At 31.8% G+C, this 10,051-nt stretch overlaps 1 protein-coding gene and 1 pseudogene across 1 annotated transcript; one reads left to right on the top strand and one right to left on the bottom strand.

Moving 5' to 3' along the window:
• Positions 1-1,557: 1,557 nt before the first annotated feature.
• On the bottom strand, positions 1,558-2,445 carry LOC106316156 (40S ribosomal protein S27-2). Its single transcript, XM_013754029.1, has 4 exons — positions 2,353-2,445; positions 2,166-2,267; positions 2,054-2,082; positions 1,558-1,889 (listed from the first exon to the last, which is right to left on the bottom strand). The coding sequence occupies exons 1-4, from the start codon at positions 2,353-2,355 to the stop codon at positions 1,769-1,771; spliced, it is 255 nt and encodes an 84-aa protein (XP_013609483.1). The 5' UTR covers positions 2,356-2,445; the 3' UTR covers positions 1,558-1,768.
• Positions 2,446-5,203: 2,758 nt separating this feature from the next.
• Positions 5,204-6,115, top strand: LOC106314096 (annotated as a pseudogene).
• Positions 6,116-10,051: the final 3,936 nt, after the last annotated feature.

The raw sequence follows: 10,051 nt of genomic DNA on the forward strand, positions 1-10,051 counted from the left end.
TATTTCCCCTTCCCTTTTTTTTTTTTTTTTTTGATAACCCGAGTATCCTGGCCCCACCGAGGTGGTTCAGAGTAGAGACCGAAGTGAGCATGGACGCTGCCAGGACGTCACCATGTGGCTCACCGGTCTTCGGTCTCGGGTGCTGCAGTCCACATGTAAATTCCGCAGTGGTCAAGGCTCGAACCCAGGGACGGACGCTCCAGCTGGAGCTCCTATACCACCAAGCAACTTGCATGGTTCACGTTTATCATATGTCACGTTCCCTTTCATCCAATTGCATCCTGCCTACATTTCAGGAATGTATTATGTATGCATATGAAATGTCTTTTGTATTTTGTTAAATGAATCTTGATTACGTTTAGTTTGGTTTGTAAATGTGACCTGACGGGTTGCTTTGGCGACGAGTTGGGTAGGTTCTTCTTTCTTATAAAGTATAAATCATACTATTAAATTTAAACGAATAAAGTGTATGTTATGTAACTTATGTTTCGATATTAGAATTCATGTTCACTACGTCATATAATATACGTTCGGTCGTTTCTCTATCACTAATTCTCAATTTAAAGATCTGATAGAGAAACGACTTTTGTTATTAATAAATGTGAGTCTACAAAAGCAACTTGACAACTATACGATCAAAACAAAAGTGTCATTTAATTTGTAACCCAAAAAAACCTTCATCCAACTTATGAAAGAAAATATTAGAATCGGAAAGATGTTTTTTTTTTAAGTTACATGCAGCTTTAGAGATCCAGCGGCAACGTAAATTCATTGTACTTCACTGCTCTTTATAAAAATTGCTTTTATATTTTTTTTTCATTCTGAAGTTATTCTTTATTTACTTTTCTAGAAACTGGACGAGGAAAAAAGGAAGAGATGGAGGAAACTGACTGCATGTGATGGGTATTGTATGATTGAAAAGTGTTTTACGCACTTGGTCTCACATTTCAAGGCGCCGCGAATTTTCTTGCTCCATGATTTAAAGTAATAAGCTTTATAAGATTCTCTCTCACTTATTGCCAGACTTTGATCCTCACTCTACATAGTTTTCTAGATATTTTAGATTTTACACATTATACTTAGTCTTGTGGTTTATCAATATTAGTTTAAAGTGTGAATCCGTATTCAAACCTCACACTCAATAGAATGTTTAGACTGATACTACTATGTTTACGCATCTGTGTTTTTCTTAGATTTAAAAACCATGTACATACTTCATAGTGACAGAAAATATTGAATATGTATTTTGATTGCGGATTAAGAGTCAAAGTCACGGTTCTAATCTCAATGTTGGGGTCAACGGGAATATGGCCCAAAGGCCAATAACCTCTTCTTATGAATTAGTAAACAGACAACTGAGATTGCTAAATACACATGCTATTAAAGCACTGATTAATGAACAGAGGCTAACAAAAACGATTCCAATTCATCAATTAAGATAACACTAATCTGATAGCTCAACTTTTTCAAGACATTGAGTTTCTTCTAATCACATATACGTATTACAAAATGCTTTTCAACAAGCCATCACAAGTGTGTTTTATATAAGCAATAAACTTCAAATTTAACAACTCAAGATTGATTAAACTCGGAGGATGAAGAACTCAACTAGTAGTTTGATGATACCTTAACAATCTTCTCATAAGCAAAACACAAGTTCAATAAAAACAACTAAGAAGAGAAAACCAAACTGAATAAAATATCTTGATATCTCACATCAACATTTGTGAAAAAGAAGACAAACTTTTGTGTGAAATCTCTCATCCTCTCACTTTTTCCTGAAAGAGCAACCCTCCGTAAGCCTAGCTTTACCACCGGTGGGCTGGCACAGAACCGTCTGACAGTTACCACACACTACAACTGTTTGAGAGTGACTGAACACAGTGGTTCTGCAATTAACACCACCACCAAACAACATAGAGGTTACTAAAGTGTAATCTATTCACATCACTACTGATTATTATTACAAACCCAATCTCTAGTAAATAAAACAGACATTTTATAAAACTACTCTACATTAAATTTATCTAAATCAATTCTTCAGACAACTTACATGTTGAAGCATCCCTGGCACTTGACGTCCTGCAAACACAACACACAAACATTAGACTTTAATTTGCATCGAATCTAATTTTAACTTACGGATGGGATAAAAAAAAAGGTACCATGAAGAAGGAGTTGGGAGATTGAACGAGACGCTTGAGCTTGTGCTTTCTCTTCTCGAGCTCAGCGGGAGGATTCAGCAGATCGATGTCGTTTTGGAGAACCTAAGAGCCACACATCCAAAAAAAAAGATTCAAACAAAGCCATCAAGAGAAAAAAATAAGAAAAACAAAACAATGAAAACTCCACCATGATTGTTTTGTTTGAGGGAATGCAGCAACGAAGACGAATTGGTGAAACCCTAGAGGGAGGATGCAACTGCCTAATTCACTCTCCAAATGCGGCTGGAGATTTTTTCTACGGACATTATATATGGATGACAAAAATTTGGGCCCAATTGACCCAGCCCATTTATACATTTGAGTGGATTTTCTCTTATGATTTATTAATTTCCTCCCCTCTTTGATTTATTCAGGATTCTTGACATTATTATTGGAGGTTCTTAGGGTGAAGTTGAATAATATAAGAACTGTTTCTTAATTTTTAACTAAGAAAAACTAAGAACTGTTTCTTAAAACTTTTATTTAAGAGTCGATTTTTAGTTTTTCTTAGTTAAAATTAAGAGACGATTCTTATATTACGGTAAGAACCTCGTCCTTACAACCTCCGGATAAACATGACTTTAGCGTGGGTTGAGCCCCCTTGTAAACATGCCAAGCAAACAAAACTAAAAATAAGTAATCAGTTAATGATTCCAATAAACTCTCACGACAAACTAAAACAAAATTAAGACAGTCTTACCACGTCCAGATTTGGTTTGTAGTAGTAGTAGTAAACAATATTCTAAAATATACAAAACGATTTAACAAGTATTGTAAGACATGTTCTGTCCTGATTTGGTTTATAGTAGTAAACAATATTCTTATAATGTTTTGAAGATTTAAATGAGCGACTGAAATTGTATACAAGTAGAAACACTTCAACTGAGACTACATTATAGAATGTTCTCCGCCTCATTTCCAGATCTTGAATCACATAAACACTTACCGGAATGTTGAAGAAGATTGAATAGAACAAAATGTAAACTGGCTAAACAAAGCCTCCCTTGCACGACGACGACGGAGCAACCATTACAATGTTGCCAATTAATTGTCTCCGTTTGCCAAGAAATATACAAGCTTTATCAAAATCCATGCAGTGAAATCACACAAAACCCAATTAACGGATTGATGGAGACAAACCCCAGGACCGAAACAAATCTACAGGCACATAAATAACCTTTTATTTTTATTTAGTTTTTATATTTTTGTAAATCATACGATAACATTATCAATCTAGTAAGTCAAATACGCACAAAATTAATTACATCAATATGTTTAAGTGTTATCATTAAAACTTAATAAATATTATGCTAATATTACTTTAAGTAAAAGGTAATACTGAAAAGTTAGAGAAGTCTGAAATTTGTAATATTAAAAGTTATGTTATGTTAATATGTAATTTAGTATTAAAAATTAATTAATATGTTGATATGTGATTTAATATATTAAAATATTAATGAAATATCCCTTAAATCTCTTCAATAATAGAGAAGCAATTTAAACATAGTTTTACAATTATCCCCTATATATTAATTGAGGAACATTTGAAAAGATGTAACCTCAATTTTGTAATAATTAAAAAGACATCTTGCTTATGTGTCAATCAATTAGGTAGTTAATTAATCATACGTGTCAGCCTCACATTGAAATTGAAAAATATGTTAGTCCAATTCGATTTTTATATCTCACTAGAAACATTTAATACCAACTATATGATATGATATGATGTTAACTAAAGCAAGGTGACTATTTATTATATATTATTTCATTAAATAAAACCTACGGAATTACCTAATGTGATTATGATATATATAGTAATTAATGATTTCAAATAATGAAGATTTTCTAATAATCTGTATGTTTTCTATCATTTTTGTTTAATTCTTTACTATTAAAATAAATTATACAATTGCATTAATCATATATTAAAAATTTAGATTTTTTTGTATATGTTGTATTTTGAATTTTTCAAAACGAGTATAAATTACTAAAACTGATAAAAGTCTCACCTAAACTTTTGTGATCAATATTTAATTTTTTTTCTATAATAATATACAATGATAATAAAATCATATAAATAAATAATTTTATTTTAATAGGTGTTTATGTTAATATATATATATATATATATATATATATATATATTTTTATATTGTTTAAATTTAATTATATATCATATACGATATATAAGATTAATTGTTTTGGTTTATTTATTCAAAAATGGTTGCGAATAAACAAGAGCGGTCATTTGATTTATATCTGCAAGCCAATTTATTACATAATAGTGATTGATTTCTTAGTTATTTAATATATAATTATTATTTTATTATTTCATATTATGCAGAAAAATATAAAATAAATATTTATTCTGCACAAGACGCAGATCTTAACCTAAGTATGTATCTCTTTAATAATTTTGAATCTTAAACATTTTCTAAATCTCAGGCCAAAATAAAAGAAAGAAATGAGAATAAACTCAAAAATCAATATTTATATCGAGAAATAACCAAAATGACACAAAAAAAGAGAAAAATATCGAAGATAGATAGGATTGACACGTGAACGTAAACTTCTCATAACCATAATTAACTTTTAAATTGCTAAATCATGATATAAAATCGAGCTGACATAGTTTCATTGTAACCAAATAGTAGGCGTGAGATTCTTCGACCTAAACGTTAGGTTTTTATGCGATAAATCATTTTTTGACCTAAAATATTTTTTAAAATGAGATCAGTTTATTAGTAACAAATTATGTAATTAACAATTTTTTTAAAAAAAAATTGTTTAAGGGCCAAATATATTAATTCGATCAATAATATAATTTTTTTTTCCATACGATATTTTTTAAATAATTTTCGTATAAATTTACCCAGCGCATGTCTTATGGTAGTCCTATAGTATTTAAAAATATTAATATGTTTGTACTATATATCGAGAAAGTTCCATCAATAAGATGATTCCCTATATAAGTCATCTAAACGGAGAAAAACCCTAATAGTAAAAGTGCAACTCAGAAGAGAAAAGAGGAAGATGGAATCCTTGACAGATGATCTATGGACGATGGTACTTGCGAGATTACCGATTAAGAGCTTCACATGTTTCAAACTTGTTTGCACGCAGTGGAAATCAATCGTAGAGTCTCCCTTTTTTCGTAACCTTTTCATGTCCGTCCACCAAAACTCTCCCTCTTCTTCATGGTCGCTCATGTGCAGCGATACTATTCCCTCAGAGCATGTGGCTCACTACCAATGCGACACATGGGGACTTAAGCGATCTTTGGGATCTTTCATCGAGCCTACCTGACCGACAATAACCAGAAGAAGTCCATATACGAATTACGAGGCAAAGTCAAGGCTTACTCCGATGTTGGTTTGATCTTGATCCATGCAAATTCAAACGCCGAGGAGAAGCGATCCCTCTACTTGGCTAACCCGGTTTCACGGGAATGCGTAGAAAGCTTTCTTGATGCTCTTCCTATAGGTGTTGAAACGAACGAAGGTCGCTGGCTATGGGGGCTTGTCACACGAACTGAGAACGGCCTCCTTTTGGGTTACAAGATTATCCTATTCGAAAGGTCCAAGTGGCGGCGTGAGAGGTTAAGTTTTCATATATATTCATCTGAGACTGGCTTGTGGAGTCTCGAAACTTCAGATCTTCCTCACCCTTTCCTCGGTTATTATTATTATTATTCTGGGCATTTGATTAGCTTGAACAGTAATTTTCACTGGCTCGGCCGGAACATTGGCAAAGAAGGTGTATTATCCATGGATTTTTACTCTGCTAGCACGGGGTCTGTTCCATGCCGTGTTACATATTTCCCTGACTTGGAGAAAACTACCAAATTCGGAAGAACTTGCACACCTTGTTCTCCCACAATGGCTGCATCGGATCCCGGTGAGTATTATTAAACAGCCAACAACAACTGGGAAAGCAAAGAAAGAGACTTGTCTGTTTCATAACAAAAGATCATTCACAGTTGAAGACAAAGGCAAGGTCATAGTCGTTTACGAACAGAAACCAGACCAATCTCTGTTGGACCTAAATTACTAAAGCCCAATTTAAAATAATAAAAGGTAAGTGTGAAGAGAAAATGAAACATCCCACATCGGTGGGGACAAGAGAAAATGAGCTGTTTATATATGGTCACTTGATATCATGTGTTAAACAGCTTGGAGAGAGAGGAAGGCTCCCCACGAGCGCGCCGCTGCTGTCCGGCCGGTTCGGTTCGGCTCGGCTCGGCGTGGGTCTTGGGTCTTGGTGGAGGGCCTCCGGCCCAATAAAAATATTCTTTTTGGACCAAGTTAAGCTCAACATTTTGTCATTTAAAATCTCAAAAACAACATGCATTTTATTTTGAAACGATAAGCAGTTTGTGTACAAAATAAAAACGTCATGATGTTTATCCTCTCGAGATATTTAAACGAGATAAGAAAGAGAGAGATAGCGAGTCTTGGGGAATAAGTTCGTAATTTGAACTTCCCGAGATCTTTGCCAAATCCTCACTAACGAGCGCACGTTATGCAACAGTTACGGGAAGTCGCTCCTCGTCCATCTCTTTAAATACAACTCGTCTCTCTTCTCATTACTCTAACGTTTTTACACATCAAACCAACAGCGAAAATCCCTTAGCGTAAGTCTTAAATACGAGAGTGTTTCGTAGAGTTTATTGTTCGATAGGGCGATCACGAGTGAGGCGTGATTCGTCTGCCATGGTTGTATCCTGGGACTCTATATTCGTACAGTCCCGTCTCATTAACGGAGCGAATATTTTGAGTTAAGGAAAGATATCATATCTCGACTCCATGTCTCTTTGCAAATACGATTTCTTATCGTTCTTGTATTCGACCTTTAAATTCGTTTATTTTTATTTTATCGTTTATGTCAGTCCGGTTTTCCGGCTTCAACAATCTCAACTATATCCCGACGTGAATCAGCAACATGAGTCAAAGGATATTACCTCCAAAAATATAGTACACGGAAAAGCAGTGACTGCTATAGGTACTGATGGAGCGTCAGCAGTTGAGCTGTCAAATCCACTTGCAGCCCTTGATTGCATGAGTGATTCATGATTTATAAATGTTGCATGAATTTCGTCCTATGTTTATTTCAGTGAGAAGAGTTTGTTTTCTTATTATGGGTGACTATTGTTTGTTCCTTATGCAAGCTTAATAAGTTTTGAATATGTGCTTAGTGTCTCTTGCTCCACATTAATCCTTTGTTTTGTGATTCCTTGGGGAGTGTAACATCAATAGACTCAGAATTGCTATTTTCTTGAAAAACGGAGACAACAAAGGTTACAAGTCTCTTTGAACATCATCATTATATGTTAGTTTAGGATGCAACTATGCATTAAAAAAATATTGTTATACTTTTGATTTTTTTTCAAAATCTAAGTATAAACTCATACGAAATATTGAGTTTTACGTTAAACGCTCTATATACTGAAGCCTAAACTTTTTAGTGTTGTTTTAAAATTTCTAACCACATTCTACATTTGTATTAATGCATGTTAAACTCTCTTTCATGGAATATGAGAATCGTTATAATTTTTTATCAGTTAATTAGTAAAACTTCATAATACTATCTATATCAGTGGAATAACCACTATAAAATAGTTATTCCCTTGAGAAACAGAGATAACAAAGTTTCCAAGCCTCTTTTAACATCATAATATGTTAGTGCATGATACAACTATCCCTTAAAATATTGTTATATTTTTTTAAAATAATTCTCCCAATCTATGTATAAATTGCTACGAATATATTGAATTTTACGTTAAGCGCACTATATACCAAAGCCTATATTTTTTAGTGGTTTTTAAAAATTTTAACCACATTCTAGATTTTATTAGTATATGTCAAACTCTCTTTCATGATGCATGAGAATGGTTATAATTTTTATCAATTAATTTAGTAAAAGTTCATAATACTCCCAAAATCGATAGAATAACCACTATAGAATCGCTATTTTCTTGAAAAACAAAGACAACAAAGGCTCTAAATCTCTTTGAACATCATCATATGTTAGTCCATGATGCAAATATGCATTAAAACAATATTGTCAAGTTTTTTGAAATTTTCTCAAAAACCATGTGTTAACAACCCCTACGAAAATATTGAGTTTTTGGTAAAGGGTTTATATAATGAAGCCTATAATCTTTAGCATTATTTTAAAAATTTTAACCACATTCTAAATTTCTATCAATGTTATTTAAACTCTCTTTCATGGTGCATGGGCATCTTTCTAATTTTATATCAATTAATTTTGTAAAACTTCACGTAATCCCTAAATTAGTGTACTAACCATTATAAAATCGTTATTTTCTAGAGAAACATAAACAACAAAGGTTCCAAACCTCTTTGAACATCATCATATGTTAGTCCTTTAAATATATGGAATAACCACCGTAGAATCATCATTTTCTTGAGACTCCAAACCTATTTGAACATTATCATATGTTAGTGCATGATGCAACTATGCATTAAAAAAATATTGTCAAATATTTTGAAATTTTCTCAAAATCTATGTGTTAACCCCTACGAAAATATTGAGTTTTTGGTTAATGCTTTATATACTGAAGCCTATAATCTTTAGCGTTATTGTAAAATTTGTAACCACATTATAAATTTGTATTAATGTTATTTAAAATTTTTTCACGGTACATGAGCATCTTTCTAATTTTATATCAATTAATTTTTTAAAACTTCCTGTAATCCCTAAATTAGTAGATTAACCATTATAAAATCGTTAGTTTTTAGAGAAACATAGACAAAAAAGGTTTCAAACCTCTTTGACCATCATCATATGTTAGTTTAGGATGCAAAAATGCATTAAAACATTATTGTTATATTTTTGAATTTTTTCAAAACCTATGTATAAACCCATACAAAATATTGAGTTTTACGGTAAACGCTCTATATACTGAAACTAAACTTTTTAGTGTTGTTTTAAAATTTCTAACCACATTATACATTTGTATTAGTGTATGTTATACTCTCTTTCATGGTATATAAGAATCGTTATAATTTTTTTATCAATTAATTTAGTAAAACTTCATAATACTCCCTAAATTGGTGGAATAACCACTATAGAATCACCATTTTCTTGAAAAATGGGGACAAAAATGGCTTCAAACCTCTTTGAACATCATCATATGTTAGTGCAAGATGCAACTATGCATTAAAATAATATTATCAAATATTTTGAAATTTTCTCAAAATCTATGTGTTTTTGGTAAATGTTTTATATATTGAAACCTATAATCTTTAGCGTTATTTTAAAATTTGTAACCACATTCTAAATTTGTATCAATTTTATTTAAACTCTATTTCATGGTACATAGACATCTTTCTAATTTTATATCAATTAATTGTGTAAAACTTCATGTAATCCCTATATTAGTGGACTAACCATTATAAAATCGTTATTTTCAAGAGAAACATTGACAAAAAAGTTTCAATCCTCTTTGACCATCATCATATGCTAGTTTATGATGCAACTATTCATTAAAACAATATTGTTATATTTTTGAATTTTTTCAAAATTTATGTATAAATCCATACGAAATATTGAGTTTTGCTTTAAACGCTCTATATACTCAAGACTAAAATTTTTAGTGTTGTTTTAAAATTTCTAACCACATTATACATTTGTATTAATATATGTCAAACTCTCTTTCTTGGTATATGAGAATCATTAAAATTATTTTATCAATTTATTAAGTAAAACTTCATAATACTCTCTAAATTTGTGGAATAACCACCGTAGAATCACCATTTTCTTGAAAAACGGAGACAACAAAGCCTCCAAACCTCTTTGAACATCATCATATGTTAGTGAACGAT

Source organism: Brassica oleracea, chromosome C9 (assembly GCF_000695525.1).
Source record: "Brassica oleracea var. oleracea cultivar TO1000 chromosome C9, BOL, whole genome shotgun sequence".
Taxonomy (NCBI): Eukaryota; Viridiplantae; Streptophyta; class Magnoliopsida; order Brassicales; family Brassicaceae; genus Brassica; species Brassica oleracea.

Excerpts from the sequence above, each read along its gene's own strand:
- LOC106316156 (XM_013754029.1), bottom strand. Across the intron at positions 2,083-2,165 it reads CTCCCAACTCCTTCTTCATG|GACGTCAAGTGCCAGGGATG; the intron begins GTACCTTTTTTT and ends TTGTGTTTGCAG. Across the intron at positions 1,890-2,053 it reads TGCCAGGGATGCTTCAACAT|AACCACTGTGTTCAGTCACT; the intron begins GTAAGTTGTCTG and ends TGTTAATTGCAG.